The 18328-nt window shown below is 48.2% G+C and overlaps 1 protein-coding gene across 3 annotated transcripts in view; it reads left to right on the top strand.

The window, feature by feature from the left end:
- GSTCD (glutathione S-transferase C-terminal domain containing) overlaps positions 1-18328 on the top strand; it is a 186073-nt gene that overhangs the window by 17245 nt on the left and 150500 nt on the right. For all 3 annotated transcript variants that reach the window (XM_033956704.1, XM_033956697.1, XM_033956688.1), the window contains exon 2: positions 17363-17805. In XM_033956704.1, the coding sequence (XP_033812595.1) occupies positions 17386-17805 (420 nt within the window). In that variant the 5' untranslated portion in view covers positions 17363-17385. The remainder of the gene's footprint in view (positions 1-17362; positions 17806-18328) is intronic.

Genomic DNA, 18328 nt, shown 5'->3' with positions numbered 1-18328 from the left:
TTCAAGTCATAAGTATGTTTGTTTAGTTTGAGTATGTCTAATAATTAGTTCATGTATAATACAGATAATACAAAACACAGCAATAAAAATTATCACTAACTCAAAAAATTACGATCATTACACCACTTCTACAAGCAGCTCATTGGCTACCAATCACACATAGCATAACCTTCAAAATTTTACTGTTGACTTTAAAAATACAACAAACTCATGCTCCAACTTTTTTACATCGTTTCTTAATACCATATTCTCCATCCAGGGCATTAAGATCAACACAACAGCTATTGACTATCCCTTCATTAAAGATAATAGGAACTAGAAGATCTACCATTTTCTCAGTTATAGCACCCCAGCTTTGGAACAATCTACCTATTTATATTCGTAATGAATCTTCTTTAGACAAATTCAAGCGTTCCTTAAAAATTTTTTTGTTCAAGGACGCTTTTGAAAAATAGACAACACAATTTTATAAATCACTAAACTTCTTAGATCTAAACTAGATTACTGTATAGATTCCCTTTTTTGTGTTACCTACCAAATGTGCTTCCCGCTAAATGTTTTCTTTCTCTCTTTAAAAATTTGTAGTTCATCCCCTTTACCTTCCGTACCAGTTATGTATTAGAATGGATAGAATTTGACTGTAACTATGTAAAAAGAGTTTTGTTCTGCCCCCCATTTTTTAAATGTTATATGCTTTGAAGCTTTTGATATTGCGTGCACAACAAAAATTTAATAAACTTGAAACTTAATTAATTTAAAAATGTTCATCTCCTAGCTATTTAGTTGTGTATGTCCAGTAACTTAAAATGTTCATCTCCCAGTTATTTTTAAATACTTTGTACAACGCTTTGTACTTTTGGATAAGCGTTTAATCAAAACTTAAATAAATTATGAAACTATCATTGCCAGATGCAGTAGCACTGTACGTTGCATTGACCATGAAGAAACAATCACTGCTCGACGGAGCTTACAGTGTAATCGGACAAACAGGACAATTGGGGTGAGGAACTACAGAGGGAGTGACAAAATAGACATGGGTACTTTACAAGCGGGTTAGAGTTAGGAGTTAAAACCAGTATAAAAAAAAAGTGGGTTTTCAACATTGTGTGTGTTACTATAGTATAGAACCAGTCTAGGCACGATCAACATCTGTATCTCATCCATATAGTAAGGGAAGTAGGTCACAAGAAAACATGACGGCCTCTGCATTTGATCATTTTTATGTACATAGTTACAGAACAATTTTAAACATGGTTTGCTCTATTAGCTTTAACAAAGGTTTGAATAAAAACAAGGTTTTTAGCACATTGCTCCTGCCCTATACTTTGATTTGGTTCATACTGGACCAGTAGTCATGGCCCATGCCATACATCTAGGATTTGCACTGGAAGGCTTTCCAGCCAATTGGAAGCAAAGATATAAAGACATAAAGATATGATGTCGCTCTTTAATGCAAGTTTTCACCCATTGTTTGGGTGCAAATATCTCTTGTGTAGTGTTTAATTTTTTTTCTTTTTTCATTTGAAAGAACACTACTTTTTTTTTTTTTTTTTTTACTGCAAAAGCCATTCTGTTTCATCTTGGAGCAGGCCTTGTGTTGGTCAGAATTAAGGTCCCAAATAGAGAAAGACACGGGTACAGTTTCCTGCAGCTAACCTGCAGGAACAGGGAGAAAAATCGACCCTTTTCTGTGGGTATGGGGGCAAGGCTTTTTATTGCTCTGCGGAGCAGTGAATGCCCTTGTCACCTCCCTTATCATCCCTCTGGTGAGCAGCACCCCTCTTGATTGTGGATCCAGCGGTCCCCTCTCCTTCCCTCCCTATTGTGGGTCCAACAGCCCCCCTCCCTTGCTCCTGATCATGGGTCAAAAACGGCATAAAACCCCAAACAAACCTGCGACTCCCCTGGGTTGGCCCCTTTGCACCTCCTGGGGCAGGACTACCTGCCTCTTAGAAGCTTTGTAGACAAAGAGACAACATTGCATGCTGGGCTGCTCCGGAACCGTCTTTCCACCGAGTCCCTCCTTCCAATCTAACTTCATTTTTTGCTGCGCCAGAAGTTACATCAGAAGCCCTGCATGTGGTGATGCCTCAGAAGCTTCATGGACAAAGAGCTTGGAAGGCTTGCCCCAGGAGTTGCAAAGGGACTGGCCCATGGGAGTTGCAGGTTTTTTTTGTTCGGGGTTTTTTTTTTGCCATTTTTGACTCATGATTGGGAGCGAAGGGGGGTGCGAGCTGTTGGACTTGTGATAGGGAGGATGGGAGGCTGCTGCTGCACTACCCGGGGAGGGGGTTGCTTGGGCTGCTGGACTGGCTAGAGCTGAACTGAAGGAAGACAGTTGCTGGATCTGGGTTGGGGGAAGGGAAAGAAGTGCTGGGCCCGTGGCGAGTTGATGGGTGGAGTTGATCTGGAGGAAGGGAGAGGTGCCAGATCCACACCCGGGCTCTGAAGGGAGGGGATAGCGGTGCTGGACCCATGGGAAGGGAGAGAGATGCAGGACCTGCAGGGATGAAGAACATAAGAATAGCCTTACTGGGTCAGACCAATGGTCCATGAAGCCCATTAGCCAGTTCTCACGGTGGGCAATCCAGGTCACTAGTACCTGGCCAAAACCCAAGGAGTAGCAATATTCTGTGCTATCGATCCACTACCTCTCTAGGGAGGGCATTCCAGGCATCCACCACCCTTTCTGTGAAAAAATAATTTCCTAACATTACTCTTACGTCTACCAACCCTCAATCTCAGTTCATGTCCTCTAGTTTTATTCTTTCCCCTTCTCTGGAAAATATTTAGTTCTGTATACCTTTTAAGTATTTAAATATCTGTATCCTATCTCCCCTGTCCCTCCATATTCAGATCTTCCACACTCTTTCCTCCCTCGATCCTCTGTGTTCGATATTTCACTCACTTCCTTCATCCCCTTGGTTTAGCTTTTCTCTTTCTCTAGAAAAGCTGAACCAAAGGGATGAAGGAAGAGTGAGTGAAATATTGAACATAGTAGAGGGAGGAAAAAGTATGAAAGACACATTGGTGTAAGGGAATAAGAGAAGGGAGAAACTGGACAAAGGGAGATATATAAAAAGAGGGGGGATGGGAGTATAGGAACAGAGACAAAAGGGAATGATGCATGGGGATGGTATATGGACACAGGGGTAATGCTAGACATGGTAGGGTATATGGGGACACAGAGAAGATGGCTAGACATGGGGAGAATAAGAACGCAGAAGGAAGATGCTAGACAGGGGGTGCATAGGAATATAGAGGAGTGATACTGTACACGGAATCAGAATGGTGAGATAATGAAGGCAGGGAAATGAGCACAGGGGAGATACTAGAAAGGGATGTATAGGAGACATAGAGAAGGGAGATGCTGAACATAGGGAATAATACATACACAGAGAAGATGAATGGTGAGCATGGAAAAAGAATAAATGTCAAATGATCAGGAGACCCTGGCAAGTGAGTTAAGAAAAGACAAAAGAAAACAGACACCACCGCCTGAGACCAACATGATTTGAAGAATACAATGATGAGACAACAAAAGTTAGAAAAAATAATAATTTTATTCTCTGTTTTGTGATTATAATATGTCAGATTTGAAATATGCTATCTTGCTAGAGCTGGTGTTAGACATATCTGTGGACCACAAAACCCATGCTTCTTTAGCTTCTAGCTGGCTTAGGCCCCCTGGGCCTACTGTGACTTCCTGGTGGTCTAGCAGTATGTTGGAACCCTCCCTTTGCCCATCGATGGGGCTTCTTCCAATTCTAGAAGGCCCTAATTCGATGTTAACCTCCATAAGATAGAATAAATGGTCACCGAAAGATAGCAATAATAAAAGAAATGTGAAAGAATTAAAAAAAAGTGATGAAAGGAACAGATGGAAATAGAATACTTAAGTCGTAAGAACATAAGAACATAAGCAGTGCCTCCGCCGGGTCAGACCATAGGTCCATCATGCCCAGCAGTCCGCTCCCGCGGTGGCCCAAACAGGTCACGACCTGTCTGAATCACCAGAAGGGGCCCCCTTGCCACCTTGGTTTCCCATTGAAGTCCTATCTTCCCATCGAAGTCCTAACCCTCCGGTCTTGCACATGCACGACCTGGTCGGGTTTCTATACTTATTTCCTGGATACTTATTTCTCTCAATATCCCACGATCCCTTTATCCCTCAGGAATCCGTCCAATCCCTGTTTGAATCCCTGTACCGTACTCTGCCTGACCACTTCCTCTGGTAGCGCATTCCAAGTGTCCACGACCCTTTGGGTGAAAAAAAACTTCCTTGCATTTGTTTTGAACCTATCTCCCTTCAGTTTCTCCGAATGCCCCCTCGTACCTGTTGTCCCCTTCAGTCTGAAGAATCTGTCCCTATCCACCCTCTCTATGCCCCTCATGATCTTAAAGGTCTCTATCATATATCCCCTGAGCCTCCTTTTTTCCAGAGAGAAGAGCCCCAGCCTGTCCAACCTCTCGGTGTATGGGCAGTGTTCCAGCCCTCTTACCAGTTTCGTTGCTCTCCTTTGGACTCTCTCAAGTACCGCCATGTCCTTCTTGAGGTATGGCGACCAATACTGAACGCAGTATTCCAGATGTGGACGCACCATCGCTCGATACAATGGCATGATGACTTCCCGCGTCCTGGTTGTGATGCCCCTCTTTATGATGCCCAGCATCCTGTTGGCTTTTTTCGAGGCTGCTGCGCACTGTGCAGATGGCTTCAGTGATGCATCCACCAGCACACCCAAGTCTCTCTCAAGTCTGCTGTCTCCCAACAATGCCCCCCCCCCCCCAATTTGTAGTTGAACAACGGGTTCTTTTTCCCTATATGCATGACCTTGCATTTTTCCACGTTAAAGCGCATTTGCCATTTGTTTGCCCAGTCTTCCAGCTTCTCCAGGTCCCTTTGCAGGTCCTCACACTCCTCCCTGGACCTAACTCTGCCGCACAGTTTGGTATCATCTGCAAATTTTATAACCTCGCACTTTGCCTCCTTTTCCAGGTCATTGATAAATATGTTGAAGAATAACGGCCCCAGCACCGATCCCTGTAGCACACCGCTTGTGACTCCCCGCCAGTCAGAATATTGGCCCTTTACTCCAACCCTCTGCAGTCTACCCGACAACCAGTGCTTGATCCATCTGTGCACATCCCCTCCCACCCCGTGGTTCCACAGCTTCCTAAGCAGCCTTTCATGTGGCACCTTGTCGAAAGCCTTTTGAAAATTGAGGTAAATGATGTCTATGGGTTCCCCATTGTCCACCCGACTGCTTATTCCCTCAAAGAAGTACAGAAGGTTCGTTAAGCACGACCTTCCCTTACAGAATCCGTGCTGGCTTGTTCTCAGTAGGCCATTTCTCTCGATGTGCTCACAAATGCCGTCCTTGATCATAGCTTCCACCATCTTCCCTATAATTGAAGTCAGGCTCACCGGCCTGTAGTTCCCGGGGTCACCCCTCGATCCCTTCTTGAAGATAGGTGTGACATTCGCCAATTTCCAGTCCTCTGGTACCTCTCCAGTTTTCAAGGATAGGTTGCAAACATGTTGGATTGTGCCCGCTATTTCTTGTCTTTGTTCCTTCAGAACCCTTGGGTGGATCCCGTCCGGGCCCGGTGATTTGCCGCATTTTAACCTGTCTATCTGTTTGAGGACATCCTCCTTACTTACCTCTATGTGCTCCAATTTTTCGGCCTGTTCCCCACTCATGAGCTCCTCTGAGTCCGGTATATTAGATGTGTCTTCTCTCGTGAAAACCGACGAGAAGAACGTGTTCAACCTCTCAGTTACCTCTTTATCCTCCTTAATCACTACCTTCCTATCCCCATCGTCCATCGGCCCCACCTCCTCTCTCGCTGGTCGCTTCCCCTTTACGTAACTGAAGAATGCCTTGAAGTTTTTCACCTCCCTGGCCAGCCCCTCTTCGTATTCCCCTTTTGCTTTTCTAACCTCTTGGTGGCATTCCTTTTGGCATTTCCTGTGCGTCTGGTGATTTTCCTCCATTGGGTCCTTTTTCCATCTCCGGAAGGATACTTTTTTGTCATTTATTGCCCTCTTTACTTCAGCTGACATCCAAACCGGGTCCTTTGACCGCTTGTTCTTGCAGCCTTTCCTAAAACTGGGGACGTACATTCTTTGTGCTTCTTGCAGGGTGTCCCTGAATAGGGTCCAGGCGCTTCCTACAGTCTCCATCCTAAAGATGTTTCATAAAAATAAATAAAATATCAGGATGGGCCAGGACCTGTCCATCAAGGCAACCATTTTACCATAAAGAGCATAAGAATATAAGAATAGTCTTACTAGGTCAGACCAATGGTCCTTCTAGCCCAGTATCCTGTCTTCATAGTGGCCAATCCAGATCACAAGTACCTAGCAAAAATTCAAATAGTAGCAACATTCCATGCTACCAATCCAGGGCAAGCAGTGGCTTCCCCCATGTCTGCCTCAATAGCAAACTATGCCCAAACCTTTTTAAAAACCAGCTATATTAACCGTTCTTACCACATCCTATGGGAATGTGTTCCAGAGCTTAACTTTATCCCAGGACAAGCAGGCATGATATTCTCACATGTGGGTGACGTCATCTACGGAGCCCCAGCGCGGACAGCTTTTCAAGCAAACTTGATTGAAGTTTCAAGTTTGCACACTGCACCACGCATGTGCATGCCTTCTCGCCCACTAGAGGGCGCATCCCACCTCGTGGTCCTCAGTTCAATTTTTTCCGCGGAGCAAGAAAGCCCTGTGGATCTGAGCTCCAGTGTTTTGCCTTCTAGCTGCCGCGTTCAGTTTGTTTTTCGATCGAATTAGTTCGCGGTGCGTTTTTCCTTTCGGTTCTTTTCTTTAAAAAAAAAAAAAAAAAAAAATTATTTTGTTTTTCGTTGGGCTCCGGGGGCTCCCGGAAGCCGTGGCCGCGGGACGTCGTTCGTTCCCGGCCTTCTTCTTTTTCTTCGTTGATGTCCCGTCCTGTTACGGGATTCAAAAAATGCAGCCGGTGTGAGAGGTTACTTTCCATCACTGACCCTCACCGGTGGTGCATTGTCTGTCTTGGGCCCGAACATCCGACAGCGTCGTGTGATCGCTGTGCAACTTTCCAGAACAGGGCCCTCCGCCGCCGTAAGGCCAGAATGGCTGAATTGTTCGCCGTCGACGCGCCGCCTAAGGCCTCGACGTCGGCCTCGGCTTCGGCCCCGGCCTTGACCTCGGCGTCCTCGGGGGCCTCGGCTTCGCCTCGGCCCTCGTCTTCGAAGACGTCGTCAGCGAAGCCAGCTTCGGGTAAGTCCTCTGTTCCATCCCCTTCAGCAAAGAAGCCATCCTCAACTCAGTCTAAGGCGGGTGGGTCGACCCCGGCCCCGCATCGGACCTCGACTCCGCACACCCCGAGGGAATACTCGAGACCGAGGTCGCCCTCCAGGGAGTGTGCCCCGGACTCGGAACTCCCCACCTTCGTGGGGATTCCGGCCTTCCAGGATCTCCTTCGAGCCCTGATCTCATCGGAGCTGTCGGGAGCCCTGGAAGTGTTGCAGCGTGCTGCGGTTCCGGCGGCCTCGACCTCGGCCGGGGCGCCTTCGGTCTCGGAGGCCCCGGCCTCGGCCCCCTCGACCTCGGGAGCCCCGGCCTCGGCGACCTCGGTCTCGGGTACTGTGGCCCCGTTTACCTCGGTCTCGGCCCCGCCCCTGACCTCGACCTCGGGGGAGCCTCCTGAGCGGAGTGTGAGGCCCAAAGAAAAGTTGCGCAGAGTGCGCCGTCTTTCCTCCTCTTCCTCCGGGTCTTCCCGGGACGCCTCGCCCTCGACGCGACCTCGGACGAGGCGCCGATCGAGGAAGTCTAAGCGGGCCCGAGGCTCGCCTCGGCGCGATCGTTCCTCGTCGCTCGGGGGCGAGGCGCTGCAGGTGTCGGAGTTGCGCCTCGACAACCCGAGGCTCCTCCGCTCACCTCGTGGGAAGTCTTCCCGTGCCGCCTCGCCGAGGAAATGGGAGAGTGTTCCACGAACCCCGGGGTCCTCGCCCAAGGGTTCTGCGAGGAGGATAAATTCCCCTTCCCCCTCGAGGGCCTTGGAGAGGGGATCCTGGGATTCGGGATCTGTTAGGGATCCTCATTATTCTCATGAGGCCTCCCCCCTCTCCTCGGTGGGGCGGTCGAGAACCCCGTCTCCCCAGGCTAGGCCGTCCTCTTTTTCATCCTTTGTCCAGGACATGGCCCGAGCCCTGGGGATTGACCTGATGGTAGGTTCTCAGTATTCCAAAGAATTTTTGGAGGAACAGGACCTTCCCACTCCTCCTAGAGAGGTACCTAGACTCCCTCTCAACAGTGTCCTTCTGCAGACCTGGCTGAAGAACTTGTCAAACCCTCTTACAGTCACGTCTGTGCCTTCAAAAATGGAATCTAAGTATAGGACGATTCCCCCTAAAGGGTTCGATAAGGCGCAGCTCTCCCACCAGTCTCTTCTGGTGGAGTCTGCTCTTAAAAAATCACAGCCCTCACGGGTTTCTGCGGCGGTTCCACCCGGCAGGGAGGGGCGGACCCTGGACAAGTTTGGCCGTCGCCTCTATTCAAATTCCCTGATGGCCACCAGGGTTCTAAATTACGCCTTCACCTTTTCCTCCTATTTGCGTGGTATGGTGAAGGACCTTCCTCAATATCGAAACTCGTTACCGGACTCCCAAAGAGCAGGATTCGATACGTTTATATCCAACCTGTCTCAATTGCGGTTGTACCTATTCCATGCAGTGTACGACGCCTTTGAGCTGGTTTCGAGGGTGTCGGCCTTCGCGGTGGCCATGCGCCGCTTGGCCTGGCTTCGCACCCTCGATATGGACCCAAACCTGCAGGAACGCCTTGCAGACTTGCCTTGTGTGGGGTCCGAGTTATTTGACGAGTCATTAGACGCGGCGACCAAGCGGTTGTCGGAGCAGGAGCGCTCTTTAGCATCCCTGGTCCGCCCCAAACCTAGGCCCCCGCCGCAGAAACCCTTCCGGCCTCCGCCGCGCCGATACCCGCAGAAGTCGACCCCGGCTTTCTCGAGACCGCCTCCGAGACGTCCGTCTCAGCGAGGCAGAGGGGGTCAAACCCAAGCCCCGGCGCAGGGCCCTTCTAAGCCCGCGCCTTCCTTTTGACGGGCTGAGCGGACGGGGCGGGTTCCCCTCCGCGCTTTCACAGGAACCCCTTCCTATCGGGGGGCGTCTTCGGTCCTTCCGGGAGGCATGGACCGTGATTACCTCAGACGCTTGGGTGCTCCGGATCGTCTCCGAGGGCTACTCGCTCAACTTTGTGTCCTCGCCGCCGGACAGTCCCCCACATAGAGGTAAGTAAGGAGGATGTCCTCAAACAGATAGTCTCTTGCAACCGTTCGCAGCTACCGACCCTTCTGACCGAAGCCAAAGCCCTCTTGAAGCTTCGGGCGGTCGAGCCGGTCCCCAAGGACCAGTGGGGTACGGGGTTTTACTCCCGTTACTTTTTGGTCCCAAAAAAGACCGGGGACCTGCGCCCCATACTGGACCTCAGGAAGCTCAACAAATTCCTGGTCCGGGAGAAGTTTCGAATGCTATCTCTCCCGGTTTTGTACCCTCTCTTGGAGGAAGGGGACTGGATGTGCTCCCTCGACTTGAAGGAAGCATATACCCATGTTCCGGTGCACCCCGCCTGCCGAAGATTTTTACGATTCAAGGTGGGGGACCTCCACCTCCAGTACAGGGTACTGCCCTTCGGCCTGGCCGCGTCCCCACGAGTATTCACGAAGTGCATGGTGGTGGTTGCGGCGGCCCTGAGGTCTCGTGGGCTTCATGTGTTCCCTTACCTGGACGATTGGCTCATCAAAGCCCCGACCAGGGAGGGGGTTATCTCAGCGACCCGACAGTCTATTGCCTTCCTGCAAACTCTCGGGTTCGAGATAAACTTTCCAAAGTCTCAGTTGAGGCCGGCTCAGTCTCTTCAATTCATAGGTGCGGTGCTGGACACGGTGCGCCTGCGCTCCTACCTTCCGACCCAGCGGTTGGAAGCCTTGGTACGGATGAGCCGCCAGGTCTCTCAACTATCGATGGTGTCGGCCAAGCGCATGATGATGCTGCTCGGCCATATGGCCTCGACGGTACACGTCACGCCGTTTGCGAGGCTACATCTGAGGATCCCTCAGTGGACCCTCGCGTCCCAGTGGCGTCAGGAGTGCGATCCGGTGTCTCGCCTCATTTCGGTGACTCCGCTTTTGCGGAAATCGCTGCGTTGGTGGACAGACTCTTCAAATCTGTCCATGGGGCTACTGTTTCACACTCCCCCTTTTCGCAAGGTCCTGACCACGGACTCCTCGGAGTACGCGTGGGGAGCCCACCTCGACGGTCTTCGCACGCAGGGCCTGTGGTCGGCAGAAGACCGTCGGTGTCATATCAACGTGCTGGAGCTTCGGGCCATCTTCCTAGCACTTCGAGCCTTCGTTCACATATTGCAGGACCAGGTGGTCCTCGTCCGCACGGACAATCAGGTGGCAATGTACTATGTGAACAAGCAGGGGGGAACGGGGTCTTGGCCCCTCTGCTCCGAGGCTCTTCGCCTTTGGGAGTGGGCGGTCTCCCGGAACATCTTCCTCCGGGCGGTCTACATCCAAGGAGAACTGAATTGTCTGGCGGACAAACTCAGTCGACTTCTGCAACCGCACGAGTGGACTCTACACTCAGCAGTTCTGCGCGAGGTTTTCGCTCGCTGGGGAACGCCACAGGTGGATCTGTTTGCCTCTCCGGAGACACACAAACTACCACTGTATTGTTCCCGGATGTACTCGCGGGATCGTCTGGAGGCGGATGCCTTCCTTCTCGATTGGGAAGGGAGGTTCCTGTATGCATTCCCTCCTTTCCCTCTGATCATGCGAACGTTAGTACATCTAAAATCGTCCACGGCCACGATGATTCTCATAGCACCTCGGTGGCCGCGTCAGCACTGGTTCTCCCTGCTGCTTCAGCTCAGTGCCAGGGAGCCTCTTCCTCTGCCTGTCTTTCCTTCTCTGCTGTCTCAGAGTCAAGGATCCATGTTGCATCCCAATCTGCAGTCATTGCACCTGACAGCTTGGTTTCTTGTTCCCTGACTCCTCCGGATCTGTCTCAATCGGTGAGGGAGGTGCTGGAAGCCTCCCGCAAGATCTCGACGAGGCTTTGCTATTCGCAGAAATGGACCAGGTTTTCCACCTGGTGCTCGTCTTTTCACCTGAATCCGGTATCGGTCCCGGTATCCTCGGTTCTGGACTATTTATTCCATTTGTCGCGCTCTGGCTTGAAAACCACTTCGGTGCGTGTTCATTTTAGTGCGATTTCTGCTTTCCACCAACAGCTGGATGGACGCCCTCTGTCACTCCATCCCTTGGTGACACGCTTCATGAAAGGGTTACTCAGGGTTTGTCCCCCTCTTAAACCTCCTCCTGTCGTGTGGAATTTGAATGTGGTTTTAGCTCAACTGATGAAACCCCCTTTTGAGCCACTCAACAAGTCCCTCTTGAAATTTCTGACTTGGAAGGCGGTGTTTCTGATTGCCCTCACCTCCGCTAGGCGGATTGGGGAGTTGCAAGCCTTGGTTGCGGATCCCCCTTTCACCGTCTTCCATCATGACAAGGTGGTTCTCCGCACCCATCCTAAGTTTGTCCCTAAGGTTGTTTCTGATTTCCACCTCAATCAGTCCATTGTCCTTCCTGTGTTCTTTCCCAAGCCCCACTCCCATCCTGGCGAGGCGGCGCTTCACACGCTTGACTGTAAGAGGGCGTTGGCGTATTACCTTCAACGCACCAGGTCTCATCGGAAGGTCCCTCAATTGTTTTTGTCCTTCGATCCCAATCGATTAGGGCATCCAGTTTCCAAGCGCACTCTGTCTAACTGGTTGGCTGCTTGCATTTCCTTTTGCTATGCTCAGGCTGGCCTTCCTCCCCCAGGTCGAGTCACGGGGCACAAGGTCCGAGCGATGGCAGCTTCGATAGCCTTCCTCCGATCCACTCTGATGGAGGACATATGTAAGGCTGCCACTTGGTCTTCGGTTCATACATTCACCTCTCATTACTGTCTGGACACTTTATCCAGGAGTGACGGCCGGTTTGGCCAGTCAGTTTTGCAAAATCTGTTTTCCTAAATTGCCATCCTCCCACCTGCCCTTTTTTGGTTGGCTTGGAGGTCACCCACATGTGAGAATATCATGCCTGCTTGTCCTGGGATAAAGCACAGTTACTTACCGTAACAGGTGTTATCCAGGGACAGCAGGCATATATTCTCACAACCCGCCCGCCTCCCCGGGGATGGCTTCTTGGCTAGTTATGGAACTGAGGACCACGAGGTGGGATGCGCCCTCTAGTGGGCGAGAAGGCATGCACATGCATGGTGCAGTGTGCAAACTTGAAACTTCAATCAAGTTTGCTTGAAAAGCTGTCCGCGCTGGGGCTCCGTAGATGACGTCACCCACATGTGAGAATATATGCCTGCTGTCCCTGGATAACACCTGTTACGGTAAGTAACTGTGCTATTCTCTGGGTGAAAAAATATTTCCTCCTTTTGCCCTGTAACTTTGAGTGTCCCCTAGTCTATAATTTTTGATGGAGTAAAAAATTGATCTACTTGTACCTATCCTACAGCGCTCAGGATTTTCTGGGTTTCAATCGCATCTCTTCTCAGCCTTCTCTTTTCCAAGCTAAAGAACTCTAACCTCTTTAGTCTTTCCTCATACGAGAGGAGTTCCATCACCTTTATCATCTTGGTCACTCTTCTTTAAATCTTTTCTAGTTCTGTTATATCTTTTTTGAGATAAGGTGACCAGAATTGAATGCAATACTCAAGGTGAGGTCGCACCATGGAGCGATACAGAGGCATTATAATGTTCTTATTATTGTTTACCATCCCATTTCTAATAATTCTTAACATCTTGTTTGCTTTTTTGGCTGCCACTACACATTGGGTGGAAGGTTTCAGTGTATTGTCTACAATGATATGCAGATCTTTTTCTTGGGCGCTGCCCCCAAGGTGGACCCTATCATCCGGTAACTATGATTTGGGTTATTCTTCCCAATGTGCATCACTTTGTATTTGTCCACATTAAATTTCATCTGTTATTTGGACGCCCAGTCTTCAATTTCCTAAGGTCTGCCTGCAATTTTTCAGTCTTCATAGGAACTGTACAACAACAGCGAGCTACAAAACCCTACCCTCCGTTTTCTGTCTAATAACCAATTCCTAATCCACCACTGAACATTGCCTCCTATCCCATGATTCTTTAATTTTCATAGGAGCCTCTCATGAGGAACTTTGTCAAATGCTTTCTGAAAACCTAGATACAGTAGATCAACCGGTTCACCTTTATCCACACCTTCAAAGAAGTCAAGCAAATTGGTGAGGCAAGACCTCTCTTGGCTGAACTCATGCTGACTATCCCATTAAATCATGTTCATCTACATCAGTGGTCTCAAACTCAAACCCTTTGCAGGGCCACATTTTTGATTTGTAGGTACTTAGGGCCACAGAAAAAAAATAGTTAATGTCATTAAAGAAATGACAATTTTGCATGCAGTAAAACTCTTTATAGTTTATAAATCTCCATCCCCCCCCCCCTCGAAGGCCTGTATGTTTCCCCCTTCTTTGTAGCATCCTCCAGTTTCCCCCCTGGCCTCCCGGTCTTAGTTTCAGCTAATTACCACATCCTGCAGAGAGATTCGCCGGTACTGTATCATTCCTTGCAGACTGTCATCGGCCTCTGTAGCACGTTCCCTCTGCTGCGGTCCCACCCTTTTGACGTCAGGGGTAGGATCACGGCAGAGGGAACGTGCTACTGAGGACACCGGCAGCCTGCAAGGATCGCTACGACACTGGCAATTCTCTGCAGGCTGCAGTAATTATCTGAAGGTAAGAGCGGGAGGCCAGGGGGGGAAGCTGGAGGACACGGCAAAGAGCACTAGTACAGACCCTTGCCGCAAAATAGTACCTGGCGGGCCGCATGTGGCCCTGGGCCGTGAGTTTGAGACCACTGATTCCACAATATTATTTTTTTTATAATTGTTTCCGCTATTTTGCCCGGCACTGAAGTGAGGCTTACCAGTCTCTAATTTCCTAGATCTCCTCTGGAACCCTTTTTAAAAATCAGCGTAACATTGACCACCTTCCAGTCTTCAGATACTGCAGACAATTTTAGTCCTGGGATGCACCGGGGAGGGACCTGAGGCTCTGATTGACCCAGGTTGTTTAAGGCCCCTCCTATGGGTAGGACCTTATGCGTCTGGGCCAATCAGAGCTCTGTTTGCATCTGGGGAGGGGCTTTAAACAACCTGAGCCAATCAGAGCGTCAGTTCCCTCTCCAGTGAATACCAGGATGCACCAGGGACAGGTTTGCCCACCATTTTGATGAGACGGGCCTGCTGGCATCCCTCCAGCCAGTTATCTGAAAATAAGGTAAGGGGAAGAGGGTGTGAGTCGTCAGAGGCATTGAGGGGGTGCATTGCGGTGGGAGAGTGGTGTTGGAGGGTGTTGGTTAGTTTCAGGAGACATTGGGCATCTTTCCTGCTGCCGGTGGTGTATGTCGGTTGGCGTTGGGAGAGCGTTGGCAACTCTCCCACTGCTGAGGGGGTGTTGGTTGGCGGGAGACATTGGGCATCTCTCCCGCTGCCGGGAAGGTGTGTCAACAGCAAGCGATATTGGGCATATCTCCCATTGCTGGGGGTGTGTTTGGGCAGGAGACTGGGCATCTCTGCCAGTGGTATGTGTCAGTTGGCGGCGGGAGAGCGTGGGCAAATCTCCCACTGCCAAAGGGGGGTTGGGAGTTGGTTGTTGTTTGGTGGCGGCAGACATTGGGCATCTCTACCACTGCTGTGGGTTGGCTTTTTTTTTTTTAAATTTATTCTGCGCATTTGCCCATCGCTATAAATAGCAATGGGCACATGCTAATTTAGCAAGTTTTCGCTACTCTTTTCCAACCTCATTTGCATGAGCGTTTTTTGGAGAATGACTCGCTTTTTTAAAATTGCTATTATAATGACTGTGATAGCAGCCCGTCGTTTTTTTTATGCGGGTTTTTGAAAATCTAGGCTCCAGTCCCTTCTATCTTGTTGGACCGTATGCCTGGAACAGACTGCTTGAGTCAGTACTTCAAGCTCCATCTCTGACAGTGTTCAAATCTAGGTTAAAAGCCTACCTTGTCAAGGCTACTTTTAACTCCTCCCACTCACTTGTAAAGTACCCATGTCTGTTTTATCATTCCCTCTCTGAGAAATTTCCTAATCCCTATTTTTTCTGTATGTTTATTGTAATCAGATTGTAAGCTCTATTGAACAGGGATGGTCTCTTACGTGTTTAATGCGTACGTCTAGCAGCGTTTTATAAATAAGTAGTAGTACTATACTATTTCATTTACTACTAGGTGGTGTACCAAGGGGAGGGAGGCAGACCACCCCGGGTGCAAGCATGAGGGGGGTGTTCCCAGCCTTGGGGTCATGGTCTGGGAACTTCCAGGTGGGGGAGAACAGCAGGCAGGGTTGTGGCTCTGCTGCGATCCCAGGGCAGGCAGGAGGATTAATCATGGCTCTGCTGTGATCCCTCGGGGGCTCCGGGCAGCGCTGAAGATGAGGCAGCAGTTCGGTTCCCCCAGCAGCAGCAATAATCAGCTGGTTGCTCGGGAACACTGGAGGATTGATGGCACATGCACAGAAGGAGTCAAGACTTAGGCCAGAGGCGTGAGAGCACGTCAAAGACTCAGAGGGCCAGGAAGAGCAGAAGAGGGTCCAGGGAAGGAGTTAGAAGGCAGCGGGAAGGTGAGCGGACCCCAGCTAGGTAAAGGCTGGGGTCCAGAAGAGTTGTCGGGACATGGCTGAGAACTGACAGGGTGGGTTACATCATGTTTTTCATACAGATGGGGGGAGGGGGTATCAAAAAAATTGTGGCGTATGGGGTTGTCAAAATGATGGGGCCCGTGTGTTGCATATGCTCGGTACACCACTGCTTCTACTAATCATTTGATCTTCGTCTGCTTTCTGCTTTGGGAGCCTACTAAAAAGGTGACGTTTTCACAACGGATATGTGGTCTTAAGTATATTATTAAATACAGTTTTGAAACCTGCCTGACATATATATATGTCCAGGTTTCATAATAGCATCTCTTTCTGTCATTGAGTGGCTATTTCTATGTAAACAGAGACTTGTCCGTACCTACATCTGGAACAACTGAAGTAACAGTGCCATCTAGTGTCAAAGTATGCAGTTTGCATGAACATGAGAAGGAAATGGGAATTTAATTACCATAGGTGATGAGATAATTAACACATCATAATTCTTAATTGACACTATTAAAGAAATAAAATGATGATGCATGAATTAGTTATTAGAAAAATTATTTGAAATCATTCCTAAGAAAATGCTCCAAAACATTTTTTCCTATAATATGTTCCACTTTTTCCCTTTATATATATCTAAATGAATCTCTCAGTGTGTGTATGTGCGTGCAATATGTAATTTTTATTTTAAATAGTTATTGAAGAAATAAGTAGAAGGGCATATAGTGACAGAAAAAACTATTTAACATGACAAAATGTACATGCAACATACCTTTTCCAAAAGAAAAGAAGTTGACATAAGGTAGATTCAGGAGCAACATTGGGAAAGGGTGTTTTTTGTTTTGATTTTAAGATAAACAGGAAGCATTGTGAATGTCCACTGAAGAAGGCAAAGACAAAAACAGTGATGGAATTTAGTACAGGAATAGGGGACATATGTAGAGGATTCCTGAAAAAAGTGATAGGACTTTTGCTCTTCTTAAGGCATGGAGATGAGGTTACCAGTATAGCATGGCAGTTACAACCCTAAATACCATTCTGGGTAAACTGGATGGACCATTCTGCTCTTTATCTTTATCTGCCATTACTATTCTACTATATAATTGGAAAATCTAAAGAAATAGCCATGTATGTGAAGATGTGTAAGGTAGAATGATTATCTGGATTTGTCTAGATGGATTGAGAAAGATAAAAAGCAAGTTTCTTTGAAATAATGGATTCATATAGGTATATTTAGGGTGGTTTACTTTGGGAAGGATAAACAGAAAAAAAATGAGGCTTTTGAAATTATTTACTGGAACTCATTTTGCAAAAAGGTCTTAAAAAAAAAAAAATCAGGTTTGGAGCTATAAGGAAATATGCTAGGTCAGAGTGTGAACAAGTGACTGACTTGTATCTTCCAAAAAAACATCTCAAATGATACAGGGTTAAAAATTACAGGAACTGAAAAAATTCTAGGGTTTTATGAGTGAGAAAGTGGTATGCAGATTGTGATAGAGTAATTTAGAATAATAAGGTGCGTGTATGTTAAGGTTTCATGTCTGATTGATTTTTAACTTTTGCTTGTTTGTTTTCAACTCCCGTCTCCTCTTCTCCAGGGTGCTTTTTCAAATGAAGGAAAATGAAAAGCCACAAAGAAGTTGCTATCACAGAGTACCTGTATCTGGAGGTCTCTCCTCATCCTGATGACTATGCCTTTCCTCTCCATACCGCCATCTCCTTGTTTCTGATGACATACTGTGACTGTAAAATCTTCAAAGTCTTTCTGGTCCCTACACAGGAAATTCCAGACAGCAGTTTTGTGGCCCAAGGACTCCTGAAGAACTTTGATGCCCATGTTATCTCTAGACAGGAGCTGCCTTTTCTGATTCAGAATTGTTGTTTGCCCGCCATACTGGAGAAAGGTGGTAGATTTTGTCGCGCTGGGCTAGCTGTTGTGTTGAGGTGCATTATACAGAAGGTTTATGAGATAGATCGCTGTAGGAAAAATGTTTTGGAACTTCTGGGCTTTAAAAAGACCTGCCTAAAAGCCTGTGCTGAAGTAAGTGTTTGAATGTTTTCTTACATTTCCTTCTTCTTTAGGCATCAGTTTATATTTTATGAGACTCATCATATGTACAACATAATTAGAACTCTGAATTCTAAGCGCTAACTTGTAAACATTTAATTTTTTTTTTTTTTTATAACTCATCCGAATGCATAAAATATGGGAAAACACCCAAGCACTCTCAACTGATTCGAATCGATTCACTGATTCGAATCAGGTGAATTGATTCTAATCGATTCAATTTCCCCAAAAATCAGCCTCCTGATTCAATAATTGACCCTTCCCCCTTGTCTTCCAAAAGCAGGAGCTGCAGCGCTGCCTCTTGCTGGCCGTCCGCTGCCGCTCCTGCTTGAGGGGAAAGAGTCAGTTTGAAAGGCCTCCCCCAGCTTCCCCGCTCTTACCTCCTTAAGGTTAACACGGCAGCTTGCAGGCTCTTTGGTGTTATAGCGATCCCTGCAGCTGCCCGTCGTCCTCAACGGCACGTTCTCTCTGCTACGTCCTGCCCCTGCTCTGACGT

Source organism: Geotrypetes seraphini, chromosome 1 (genome assembly GCF_902459505.1).
Source record: "Geotrypetes seraphini chromosome 1, aGeoSer1.1, whole genome shotgun sequence".
Classification (NCBI taxonomy): domain Eukaryota; kingdom Metazoa; phylum Chordata; class Amphibia; order Gymnophiona; family Dermophiidae; genus Geotrypetes; species Geotrypetes seraphini.
Note: the sequence above shows the minus strand (reverse complement) of the source record. Positions and strands in the feature narration are given on the sequence as shown.